This window comes from Oncorhynchus mykiss, chromosome 9, assembly GCF_013265735.2.
Source record: "Oncorhynchus mykiss isolate Arlee chromosome 9, USDA_OmykA_1.1, whole genome shotgun sequence".
In the NCBI taxonomy this organism is placed as follows: Eukaryota; Metazoa; Chordata; class Actinopteri; order Salmoniformes; family Salmonidae; genus Oncorhynchus; species Oncorhynchus mykiss.
In genome coordinates this window covers 22094572-22108456 of record NC_048573.1, presented here as the reverse complement: position 1 = coordinate 22108456, position 13885 = coordinate 22094572, and the positions used below count along the sequence as shown (strand labels likewise).

At 42.4% G+C, this 13885-nt stretch overlaps 1 protein-coding gene across 39 annotated transcripts in view; it reads right to left on the bottom strand.

Annotated features, from left to right (window-relative positions):
• The window catches only part of LOC110531736 (receptor-type tyrosine-protein phosphatase delta), a 595272-nt gene that overhangs the window by 81847 nt on the left and 499540 nt on the right, over positions 1–13885 (bottom strand). For 24 of the 39 annotated variants that reach the window (XM_036987567.1, XM_021615095.2, XM_036987574.1 and 21 more), the window contains 2 exons: positions 1877–2065; positions 681–689 (listed from right to left, as the gene is read on the bottom strand). In XM_036987567.1, the coding sequence (XP_036843462.1) occupies positions 681–689; positions 1877–2065 (198 nt within the window). The remainder of the gene's footprint in view (positions 1–680; positions 690–1876; positions 2066–13885) is intronic. The other 15 variants (XM_021615100.2, XM_036987588.1, XM_021615133.2 and 12 more) reach the window with 1 other exon arrangement.

The window sequence follows — 13885 nt, the reverse complement described above, 5'->3', positions numbered from 1 at the left end:
AGTACGTAAATAAAGCGGACTAGAGGAAAGAGAAATGAGAAAGAGAGAGAGAGCTAGAAAGAGAGAGAACTCTGTACTCTATTGGCAAAAAAAGACAGGATTCATCTTAGGAAGGTATCATAGGTCAGAGAAGGTCAGAGAACGTTGTACAGTGGTGTGCCACAGGGGAAGTGCCATTTTGGAAGTGGCATGGATTCTGAAGACCATCTACTGAAGGGAAGGCTTGGAAGAGTTTGAATATGAGAGGGAAGAGACTCGTTTAAGAGACCTGGAACCCTTTAGCTTGACCTAGTAATCGCTAAACATCTGCTTAAATCTCTGTAGTGGTAGTAGGCTATACAGTATTGAGTGAGGGAGTGGGTGAGTGAGTGAGTGAGTGAGTTGGTGAGTAGGTGAGTGAGTGATTGACCATACAGTGAGGGTAGGTAGGTAGGTTTTATTACTAAGGTGGGGGATATGGCATCTACCGGGCTAAAGCTGGGTGAAATGTGTGTGCTCTGGAAAAGGTGCCTGTATTGCTTATAGGAAAGCTTTGTGGGGGGGAAAGTATGTGTGCCACTAGCGTTATCTTTGTGTCTACACTAACTGTTAGTAAAATGCATGCCATGCATTTTATTAATAGTTATAACATGAAGAAAAATTAGTTGGGAGTGAAGTGTGCTTCAGAACTAAGCACTTACCAAAGGATTCTGTAGATTTAAATACGGAGAGAAGAAAGACAGCATAAAAATATTATTATATTCCTTAGGTTAAGTTACATTAGTTTTTTTGTCAGAGTTAAAACTTTATCAACTCTACGTCACAGGAAAATCAAAGTCGCACATTAAAAAAAGAGGGTTAATTTACACAGATTCCGTTAACAATAAGGTAAAGGAGGGTTAACAAGACATTTTAACAAAGGACAGCTGTGAAATCTGAAAAGGCAGGTGGTCAAACATAGAAGACTAATTGTACCAGAAGTAGTGCAAAATCTCAAATAGGAATGCGTTAAGTAGCGCTAGCATATATCCGATGGATTCTGACTTTCTAATGCTTTACCGCATTAAAAGGAAACTTGGAATATTCAGAGGAATGGGATGAGGAAGTATTGGGAATAAGCCACAGGCAAAGAGAATAAAAATCTGGAGTCTACGTGGAAAGCAGGGAGTAGATCCAGAGAGAGTCAATAAGGGACTGGGAAAGCTAGACACAAGCGTCACACACTACTGTGGCTACTTAAGACCGGAAAACATTCCGGAAGGAATAGGTGCCTCGACTGAAGTTCTTATTTTCTGTTTTAATACAACTGTTAGTTTAAATCACAACAAAAAACAACAAATAATTAGAAAAGAAAATAGCCTAAATGTCTTCCTATTCACTCCGTTCTGCAATTTTCTCTTGGAGCCTTGAAAAACAACAAAATTACTAAAAACCACGGGTGCTCCTTTGCAAGTTCTGAATGAAGCCCAATGTTGAATATTCATCATTTTAGAGAAAACAAGAGATAAAAACAAAAGAGAATGGATCCATCAAACACTGCATCGAGGCAGTCAAAGGGAATCAACTAAACTTAACCAAAAGAAAATTAACTCGTCAGAAGAACAGTCACAGCAGTGAGCAATGTGGAAGTCAGACTGAAGCGGAAAAACACACAGAGACAACCGACGGAGCCATGACAACACCAGAGACAGGGATGGGAGGAACAGACGACACACACCAGGATACACACACACACAGTAGAGAAGGAAGAAGAAGCAGTAGAAACAATGCCATTACCTACAAAATCAAAGCCAAAGAAGAAGAGAAGGAAAATGAGAGAACAGAAACGGAAGGAATTAGGGTACAAAAATGAAAGAGTACTCCCGGTTTAGTTCTGGTGGCGGAAGTGACACCCTACCTGATCTGAGCTGCTTGATACGTCCATTGTTGTTGGTGGTGTTGACGGGTAGGAAATCTTTGAACCAGGAGATGTCTGGGTCAGGGTTGCCGCTGGCGGCACAGAGCATGGTGGCCGTACGAGTTCGCTCTACCACTTTCAACTGGGGACCCATGTCAATGGTGGGGAAACCAGGGGGCAGTTGGTCCTCTATGAAAACCAAGAGAAAATCATAGCTGTGAGCTCATTGAGTGCAAGTGAGAGGAGTGAGAGAGGAGAGAGCCAAAGGAAGATGGCAGAAATAATTACAAGCAATAGGAGAGAGAAAGAGAGGTAGACTGAGTGTGTGTGAGTGTGAGTGTGAGTGTAGAGAATTAGAATCAACAACATGTGTGTGAGTCAGAGAGAGACAGAGACAGAGAGAGAGAGAGAACAAGGTAAAGTGGCATATAGAGAGATGTGTGCATTGTGTTCATACTATTGTCAAGTTCTAAACAGTTATTCAGTGACATCATACTATTTTCTGCTTCCATCTGAGATATGCTTTGCTGAAACATTCCCTTTATTTACCAGGCTATTATATTGACATGGACAGAAAATAAAAATAATATGGAGATTGAACATTTCGATAACCACTAGTCTCACAATATTCAGCAAGGCTCTGTATTCACAAAATGTGACACAAAACTTAACAGCTTTTTTAGACAGTTGACACTTGACAATAGGTGTGTTTTGAGTAGTTGTACTGTATCGAGCGTGTTTACAAGTGCATATTGGATGGTGTGACAGGAGGGTGTGCATGTGTCTCTGCCACATTGCGTAAGCTTGTCTCTTCCCTGTATCCACCACAAAGTGCTGCTATTAGAAAGGGGGGCTGCTCCCCTTCCTGTTCTCTGAGATGCGAGACAAGATAACTACCGCAGCTCCAGCTCCTGTGCAAAAAAATAATCATTTTAACCAAACAAAGACAATCAAAGGCCTACATCAGCTTGTCTGGCCCCTTGAAGCTCTTAGCAGGAAGCTGACTTCCTTTCACAGTGAGAGAAGACTTACAGAGAGCACTGGGTAACATATCCCATCCAAAATGGCTATTGCTATAGCTTTGTTCAGGTAGCCGCTATTGCTAAAGTGCTAATATGGAACATGGTTGGCATACCAATGAGGCTGAAGCACACCTTAAAGCTTCGCTCTCCCTGTTGTGATATGCCTAATTAGCGTCTTTCCCCTCCTTCTCTCAAACGCCACCTATTTCGAGTCGCTCTCTTCATTAAAGTTTCATGAGACACACTTCAGGATGGAAACAGCTTTGAGCAGCCGCTGTCTCTGTGCAGCCGACGATAGCCATGGCTGCCTTCCAATGATGCTTTCGGGTATCTGGCAGGAGAGGATACCTTGGTGGGTAAATCCTTTTCAAGAATTGGACTTCATTACAAATGAGGAACTTTGTTTTGAGCTTCTTAACTTCCCCTCTTCAAGTTAGTGTCCCAACCTGAACCAAGGTTTACTTTAACGATTGGATGCTATTTATGAGGGCATAAGCACAGAAATAGAATGACATTCTATTGATATTCACATAGGTTTGACTGTCAACTGCTAGAAAATCAACTTGGGGAGTGTCTTTGGGGTGGCTGAAACTAATTGTTAAGTCTTTGTGATTCAGAGTAATTGCAATTAAGGAAAGGGGTAAGAAATCTTACGACAACACTATTTCAAGTGTCATTAGCAATACATGTCACAAACACACAGTTTAGCATAAATCCTCAATCCAAGGTGTTACGTATGACGTATCCTAAGTATCTTCTTCTTGATCATTGGCCATTAAGGAAATTAGGTATGCCCTGGGGGTTGGTCCTATTAAAAGTTTGCTGGCGTCGTGTTTCCTCGTCCTACACGAAGACCCTCACGCTCACACAACCTTGAATGTGTTCCTCATTAGTCGATAAATACCACAGCTTAGTGCGCCACTAATTTTAGCTCCATTGCGGCATATTGAGCTACCTGTTGGGGAGGCACTACAGGCTACGTGCACTACAGGCTACGTGCACTCTATTAACATCTTGAGTTACAAATCAATCACGCTGCAAGCAAATGGAGAGTAGAAACTGAGGCAACTAGTGACAGACAGAGGGAGAAGGACATGAGAAAGAGCCACAGCGTGTGCTAAGAAGAAATACAAAACGTCCACTCTTGTTTAGTATGGAGTCTGTATAGTATGGAGTCTATATAGTACGGAGGCTATTATATAAAAAGAAGTCACCACAAGACATGCTCTCTCATTGCATGGTAATTATCCATAGCTAAAGGCAGGGATTTGGTATCAGATAAGGCTTTAAAATGTGAATGTTGGATAGTCATGCAGGCCCATCAAATGCAATACGGATAGTCTAAAATCTGTACAACGAAATTATCAGGAGTCTGGTTATTAGTCAAATGACTTACTTTTAGTTGTTAACAACAATTATGAGAATAAGTTATGAGGCAAATAACCTATTTAGGGAGCCTAACATTAACATTTCTCTCACAAATATGTAATACTTAAAAACTATTTAGAAAAATGCCACCTCTCATGACTTAGGGGCATACAGATAAGAATGCTGGGCAAGAAGAAAGCCTTAAAAGCTTAGCTTTGCGGATTAATACATCAAATGTGACAATACATCTACTGGTTACAGCCGTTGCCCACACTGCATAAAAGAAACAGGAAACGGTTTTAGATTCCAAGTAAAACTAAAAAAGAAGACAGGAAAAAAAGAAAAGGACGGTACATTTCTCTTTCATAAAAAGAACCTCTGTGTTAAAGTGCCATTAAAGAAATAGCCTAATGAAAGAGAATGGGTTTGCAGAGGTGTTTCATTTGAAAGGAGGGAGAGGAGGAGGAATTAATTGTGCGAGGTAGCTCCCACTCCCGAGCCTCCCACAGCCCGTTGCAAGGTCGAACGGAAAAATCAGTTGATTTCTAAAGCGAATCAAAAGCTACCTGCTGGAACACAATAGCCAGGAACATGCCTCGGAATATGGACGCATGTTGAATATCATAATGGGATGTGACAATCCGTGCAGCCTAAAAAACAACTGTCGAAAAGTAGAATGTATCGTTGAAGGGACAAAAGAGGTGCTCAGGAGATCATAATTTAGCCTTTCTCTGAGCAATCAAAGTTGCTCTCATGCTGGGCAAAAGCAATAACCTTGGAAAGTCAGCTCCATGTTTAAATATATCCACTGTAAGGTCTTTGTCAGAATTATATTGTTTGACACCATATCAACTAAGTTTGAGAGATCTAAGGTATGTCATAGCATTTTTCTTTCATGTCAGACAAACCGCTGTGTTGCCTGTTCAATTTGTTGCCTATGATGCTGTCTTGTAGACTACGATGTTACAGTATCCACTACACGTTGCACAATTTGAAGTTAAGTAATGTTCAAGGATGCCTTGGCATCCCTGTCATTTCCCTTTGGTTCAACTCCAATAACATATGGGCAGCTGAGACTGCTGTATTGGTCGGTCTGATACCAACGATCTGGTAACAAAACGTTTTCTGGCCTTTTGAACACATTCCTGCGGACCTCACAATATGATTTACAGTCCTTTTGTGCAGTCGTGCTCCTCCAGAACAGCTAAGAAGTCATGACATCAGCTGTGAGGTTTCTGCAGACACTGCCCGACCATAACTCTAAAACTACCCTAGGTGATATAACAATATCTTCCCACAGTCCCTTTTCGCATTCCTCTGCCACTCCCAGTACATTCGTTTACCTCACAGAATAAACTAGCATTGCGCTAATAAATAAAGGAGGAAATGAAACACCTTTCCTCCACTTCTGGTGCGATTAACAACTCAAATCGTCCGCAGCTGCGGCAGCATTTCCTTCAAGAGGCCGAGAAAACCAAATTAAACAAGAGTAATTGCTAGTTCATTTATGTGGCAGACCTGATGTTTGTTGTATGCCTTTTTGAAAAACTGTGGAGTTACAGACAAAACAAATAATAAACAATTAATTATTTAATCAAAGGGGGCAAAGCGGATAGCAATTTGACCATGTGCTATGTTTGCAGTTCCGCTAATAGTCAGGGCTTGGGTTGGGTTTTCGACTTGCGGTTACATAAATGATCAACCCGGGCTAATTCATTACCACTCAGGGAACTATTGGCTGTTTCCTGTGATAGAATTGTAAATTGGATAAGTTTTAACTTGTGTTTGTGTGTGTGCACACTTGTGTAGCACATGGGGATGTGTAAAACGTACTATTCAGCCTGAGGCGTCCCCATTTCCGCCAGCGATTAGCTAGCTTTTTGCGTGGCGCAGACTGGTAAGACGCTTCAGGAGGGTGGTCACGTGTGCTAGCAAGGCAGAGGTCCCGAGTTTGCCAGGTATGGGCTGAATCGGGAGGAAGTGGTACTCGCTAAGCAAGCAGCATGATGTCCTTTACACTTGCATGTGCTAATGTCTGTGAGTGTGTTCTCTGTGTGTCTGAGTACAGCATGCATGACATGGATTGAAGTCAAACGTGAAATGCAGCATAAAGGGGCCTCTGTGCGGTTTCTTTTTCACGTCACTGGAAGAAAAAAACCTGAAAGCTCAAGGACAGTTTCAGACAAGGGAAGTTTTATAACTTTGCTCAAGACCATACTCTATTCAACAATGGATCTACACACTAAATGAGATGGAGGGGAGTAATGCTGAAGTCACCTTCGAAAGAAATGCTGAGCACTGGTGCTTGATATAAAAGGACTCCCAATGACAATTTGCACACATTAACCAGTCAGGCTATCAGGCACTATAGGAACCTGGTGCCAAGTATGCGAGGGTAGGAAAAAAAGACATTGGCTCAAATAGTACCTCAGTGAGCATATTTTCACAAAATACATGAGGTCATTGGACATAAGCTCAGGCTATTAGCAAATGATGTCTATCGTTCACTCTTATGTCTCCGCAGTGTCTCCCTAACAACATGCTTCTCCACAATGACAAGGGTAGCCATACAAGTATATAAAAAAAAACAATAATTTGGTAACACTAACCAGCCCTGTAAATGTCTCAACTACCACCACCAAACCCCTCTCCCCTAACCCCAAAGAACTCTCAGAAAACACGCTGGCATGACACCCCCTTTGCACAGTCATGTAATTACAACAGACAAACATAAGTAATATTCTCCTTGGGAGGACCGCTAATTAAATCTGGCTAATTGAGTCTCGACAGACCAGACTAACATTTGGGATGTGATTAGTTACTGTTTACCCGACCAACTTAGCCCAGTTTGCGTAATGGTGTATAGAGGGAGAGAGGAGGGGGAACCCTGTTTACAGAACGTTGAGGGCCTAATGTTGTTATCTCGACGGGAAGCGATTCATTAGCACAGCGAGGTGACAGTGCAGCTGAACCAAGGGGCTGAATGTCTAGTTCTGCCACTTGATATTTGCTCAACGTTGACAGAAGATTAACAGAACGATTATAAACCACTTCTTTGACAGACAGCTTCCTGTTGACACTCCAAAGACTTGACCTGGGGAGAGGAAGTCAGGAAGAGTGCACTTCCTGTGTGACATTCTTTGTCACCCTGACATGATCCTGACTAGAATATTGGGTTGTGGAATATTGTGTAAATCTGTCAGTCAACACTTCTAATACAGCGATGGTAGGGCATAGGTTTCCATAAATCACATTGCATTCAACTCCAAAATTACCTAATAAGTACAAAGGGATGTGAGGAAAGGAAATAAACCTTTGCTGTGGTGCGGTGTACTCTCCCCCAAAAAAATGAATCCATAAAGACATAAACCTTTCCGGTCACATTCCGGCTTTAATTTCGTGCCTGCCGCACGGGGGATTGGATCCATTCAGGTCTCCCCCCCCCCCCCCCAGGCGGAACAAAACTTTTCACCCCAGGCTTGAGGTTATTCTTCTGGGAAAATCCCTGCAGGCCATAATAAGATATATTTGTTGGACGTATTTGAGCGGATACAATCTACTTAAAGAGGCTGTCACAGGTCAGTTGCTGTGAGCCCATGCAGGAGAAAGAGCGTGCTGAGACGCATTGTGGTTTGGGAATCCCTCCTGCCTGAAAATGGCGGATTATCGGAATGCTGGAATGTCAGTGGGGGAACTCTTCAAGTGTGACACCCATCCGTTTAAAAATTCTCACTCCTTTTAGCTTTGTTGTACAGCATGCCCAGCTTAGGATGCGCTCTTAGTCTTCTTCTCGGTGTTCACGAGATAAGGTTTTTCAGCCAGCACAAAAAGCCCACAAAACATTTTCCATTTCCTTTTAAATGTGACAGTAAACTATTTGCTTTCCTCCGTAAATGCCACAGCAGCGTCAACCACAGCCGTTTCTTCTCGCAGTATAGCGTGTAATGTGCAGTTAAGGCACACTGATTAGAAATGTATCTGCTATCAAAACGCCAAATAATTGAAGCAACAGCCTGGAAGATGAAGAATTTCCCCAGGTTAGTAATGTTAACCAACTGTCTCTTTTGCTTCTGTAACACTCCTCCAATGACAATTGAGTTGGCCTGGCTTGCTGATTGGGCATTTATTGTAAATGGGTTCTAATTAAGTATTGGTTGCTTTATGGACTTGGACAATAGTGACCTACAAGTGCAGGCATGCAACGCACACAGAACAGAGAGAGAGAACGAGAGAATGAAAGACAGAGTGCAGTGACCTCGGGAGAGGACTAAATGGAAATGGTCTTAGCGTATGAAAAATGGTGCTGGAGCACGGGATAAATCATGTAATAAATCATCTCTCAGGACATAGATGAAGGAGTGAAATCTGCAGGCCGAAAACATCTGCCAGAAAAGGCCATCTAAGGATGACTGGCGCCATGACGCACTCAGGACTTGACCATAATCCCAGGACACTGGCAGATGTCCAACAGTGTGGGACGTGTGGGTAAATTCCTTTTGACAAAGACAACGGACTGTGCAACACTAACGTTATAGAGTTAATCTGTGCCAGCCCCTCTGTTTCAATACAGCATGTGACCCAGGTGTTTACGTAGCAGTGTAGCATGCCTAGGATTTGGTATCCTTTTGTGATGGAAAAACAGTGTTTATTTTGTTTGGCCATGGACTACAGTATGTTACTTGAAGGTGCTTAATGGTCGAGACAAACTTTTGAAGAAAAATAAGTAATGTTGTGTGGAATTGAATAGAACAGCTTATTGTACAATGATGGCATCATTCACCCTAATTTGACAAACTGTTTACATTTCCATAAAGTTCAATACAAACGTGTTAGTACATCAACTAAATGGCAAACCTGAATCCTCTTCAACAAAATGTTCCTCTCTCTGCACCAGTTCAACTGATGTATTCAATTATGTTGTTTTTGGCATTTGAGGCGGAACTGTTAATTATGCTTTTGTTTCCTCTCAAGCAAAATTACTCGACCAAATGTAAGAGTTCTTCATGAACAAAGGCAGACACTAATGCCTCTTTGTGTTAATCGTATGACGCCATTTGCTCTCCTTTTCTCTATCTCTCAATCCCTGTTTTCCCCTACATCTTTCACAGTCCCGTTGTTGTCTTCCCCCACACTCTACTTACAAGGTGCAGTTCTCAAAGCGGTAAAAATGTGATATTTTACAGGCGAGCACATCAACGATGACAGGCCTCTAAATCTACCCACCTTTGCTTTATCAGCAACGTACAGCTGGGTTGGGATATTCCAAAATGTGACAGTTCCACCTCAAAGAGAGCCTTTTGATAGACAGACTAGAGTTGTATTTCTCCACATATCCATCCATCATTTTGTCCATATCCCTTTACAGAGGTGAAACTTGTCCCTGTATGAATTTTTGGACCCTGAAAGTGCATTGTGATGTCACTCACATATTACTGAATTATCGTGCATGCACAGATGTTTGACTGAGGAAACACTCTTCTTACTCCACTTCGATACTGAAATGACTTTTTCATAGCAGGTTAGGAGAATTAACCTAGCAGGTTAGGAGACTGAGGTTAAGGTTAGGAATAGGGTAAAGGGTTAGAAACAATTGCTTTGTATCGCTTGAAAATAGTTTGTCCATGTTTGACTGTGATTTAAATTAGCTTCTTTGAAACAGGAAATAGGGCGACAGGCTAAGAGAGGTCTTGGAAATTAGATTTCCCTTATAAACATTCCCTTCCCGGGTTATTTTGGCCAAAGGAAATCTGCTTTAATACAATTTATATCTTATAATGATATAAATTGATTTCAAAATTGATGAATTATTCATGTTTCAGTGCAGAACATGTGGCGGAAGCAGAGAATGAATAAAGGGTCTAGAATTGACACAATATAAAACAGTCATAACAATTTCCTAATGCTGACATCTTGGTTTCACAGGCCTTCTGTCTCTGTCACTGTCTGAAACAGGAAAGCTATCACCTTAATTATGCTTTTGTGACACATCCAAAATGTATAGTCACATTTCTTTGTGTTTATTTGTGTTAAACAGATAATAGTTGATGTGAAGCAGGAATTGTAATGTTTGACGCATCACAACCGATAAAAGGTGTGCTGACGGTGTGGTCTCCATATGGACTAGGATGATGGTTGTGTGTGTGTTTGTGTGTGTAAGAGAGAGAGATTAGGCTTGAGTTCTTTGGCGTGAATGGCTATTGGCCACTAGGAGTTTTGCAATACTGATATTGTCAATCGACTTCTCTTTAGTGATAGCACATCAGCGCAAGCTACTCAAACACAACAGATCCCTTTAATACACACTGCTGTCCACAAAGGGCTTGTTTAAGACTCAGTGACTGAGAAAATTGTAATAACATGTATGCCCATCACACTGGAACTGGATCCGCCTCGATTGTGGGATTCTGTTGGATTCCTTGTCAGATTATAAACGTCTCAATGTCACCTCGGACAGAATACTTGGAGTACGTCAGATGCAAGTGAAAGTGATGATCTTTGACCATCAATGGAGTCAAGTATCTCACGGAGGGGCTGGTGTAGCAAACCATGCAGAGAAACACACGTCAAAACTGCCACTGAGAACTGCAAGGTTCTCAAGGCTGGGATGGAGCACTAAATATAATCCAAGACAGCACACACCACATACAGTACAATAACAGTTCCCAAAATAGTATTTGATGTTTACATCGAGATATGTCAGATAGATCATGTGACTGAAATAATTATATTGGTGTATTGCAGCATCATATTCGTCTGATTAGGGCATTACATTTAGGAATTTAAATCCATCCTATACAACATCAGATGACATGCTTCAAGCCACATCACTCGACTTCATGACTAGCAACATCCCCCCGTAAGCTTCCTCACATCAAAAGGCATTATATAACCGTCAAAGTACTAATACAATCATGGCAGACGCAATCCTCATAACCAGCACTTAGTAAACGAGGCACAGCATGCATGGGGGATTTCCCAAATATATAATTCAGGCTTGTACTTGGTAGACCAGTACAAAGCTCAGGGAACACAAACTGCCTTAAAACACAGCAGGGTTTTTTGGGCTCCAGTCTTTTTTTTTTGGGGGGGGGGGGGGACTCATTGAGTCATTGATGTTACATCGTGGGAAGTCATTGATGTTACATTGTGGGAAGTCATTGATGTTACATCGTGGGAAGTCATCCGCATTTGATAACATCTGATGGGTGAAAATACTACACTAGTGGCTTTGAAGCAAAAAAGAAAGGGGGGGTAAATAAAATCTTCCCGACAATTGACATTCACAAATGCATGCGGGAATTGTCGGTGCTCCGTAATCCCCTGGGGATTTGGAGAGCAAATGAATAGTTCAACTTTGCAGTGAAAGCCCCTGGCCCAGTTACCTCGGCTGTGTAAACATCTGGGATTGGGTGACCCTGGGTAAACAGTATCAGGTATTTGGAACAGTGAGCCAGGTACAGCTGGTGTTGATAGTCGTGTAATCGCACCATGTGTTGAGTAATAGACAGCATCTCGACAAATTAGCAGACATTGGGACCCTATACAGTAATGTTTGGGAAGCACTGATACTATCTATGCAGTATGTAACTGAGTTACGTGTGATATAGTTGTAACTGGTGAGTGTATTCAAGGTCCTACAAGCAGACAGTAAAGGCAATTAAACAATTGTACAGTAGGATAAAAATCTATTATTTTGCCTATTTCCAAGTGCTTTAGTAAGGGACTGTGGTATTTCTACCATGCCTCCCAAACAGAGAATGGCATCAATTGTACCCTGCACAACAAATGTTCCTCTTAAAAATGATGCAGCTAATTTACAGACCACAAAGAGTAATTTGTGAAAATCGCTGGGACTGAGTGCATTTTCAACTTCTGCTGTGTTTTTCACCTTCCATCGCCTGTGGGTTTGAACAGGATGAGTTGTGAAATTGTGTCCGGTCTGCTCATTAACATAATGTATCAGCTTTGACAAGAGGCTAGGTATCCCATTACAAATGTGCATGGGAATTTCTTTAGCATGGAGAGTGAGGGAGGGAGAGAGGGAGTCAGGGAGGGAGTGAGAGTGGGAGGGAGGGAGAAAAAAAGGGGGAAAGTGAGGCAGAGAGAGAGGAAGGGAAGGTGAGAGCGAGAGAGGGAGAGACGGAGTGTCACGACTCCTGCCGAAGTTGGCTCCCCTGTTCGGGCGGTGCTCGGCGGTCGTCCTTACTGGCCTACTAGCCGCCACTGATGCCTTTTCTGTTAGTTTTGTCTTATGAGTTGCACCTGTTTCCGATGTGTGTTTCTTGATTTGTTTCCGTATTTAAGATTGTGGAACCCACCCTTTGTTGTGCAGGATTATTTTTGTGTTCACGTTTGTGTCATAAGTGTTGTTGTGCTCCGGACCGTGTTTACCCTGTGTTTGGGTTGGTCAGCGTTTGCGCCCTGTGTTTTGGCCATTACCATTTTCGGTGCCGGAATAAAGTTAATTTTTCCTCTGGAAGTCTCTGCTCTCCTACCTACACACCTAGTCAGCCGTGACACGGAGAGAGTAGGGAAGAGAGAGAGAGGTTAGAGGGTGGGGGAGGAGAAAGCTCTCTAACCTAAGACATTCTGTCTCAGTGAAAAATAGCATCCTCTCCCCACTCGCTCTCTCCACTGATTGTTTTCTTATAAATCCCCTTGGAGATTCCATAATTCATTGAATGGTTCTTATTTGCTATTAAAACACACTCGGCTAATGCGTAAGATTATGGGGACTCTGTTGCAGAGTCAATCAATTAATCATTGGCTGCTTTATTTTCTATTTTCCAAAACCTCACTCACAGAAGAACACTCCCAGTCATTCTTCATTCAGGACGACACTGAAAAACTTGCATTTAAAAATCCAGGAGTCCATGTATAGAAAGGAGGTTTAAAACCGATTAGCTAACAACAATAACAATCCTTTACTGCAAATTATTATGGATTAATAATTGTGCCACCACGCGAGCTGTCTGGTGGCACAAACCTATCAGACTACCTAAATACCTTCTATGCTCGCTTCGAGGCAAGCAACACTGAACCATGCATAAGAGCACCAGCCGTTCTGGATGACAGTGTGATAACGCTTTTCTTAGCTGATGTGAATAAGACCTTTTAAACAGGTTAACATTCACAAGGCCGCAGGGCCAGATGGATTACCAGGATGCATACTAAGAGCATGTGCTGACCAGCGTCTTCACTGATATTTTCAACGTCTCCCTGACCCAGTCTGTAATATCTACATGTTTCAAGCAGACCACAATAGCCCCAGTGCCAAGTACGCCAAGGTAACCTGACTGAATGACTATCGCACTGTAGCACTCACATCTGTAGTCATAAAACACTTTGAAAGGCTGGTCATGGCGCACATCAATGGTATGGGCCCTCAGATCCTCAAAAAGTTCAACAGCTACACCATTGAGAGCATCTTGACTGGCTGCATCAATGCTTGGTATGGCAACTGCTCGGCATCCGACCGCAAGGAGCTACAGAGGGTAGTGCGTATGGCCCAGTACATCACATGGGCCGAGCTCCCTGCCATCCAGAAACTCTATACAAGGCGGTGTCAGCCATCCAAGTCATAGACTGTTCTCTCTGCTACCGCACGGCAAGCAGTACC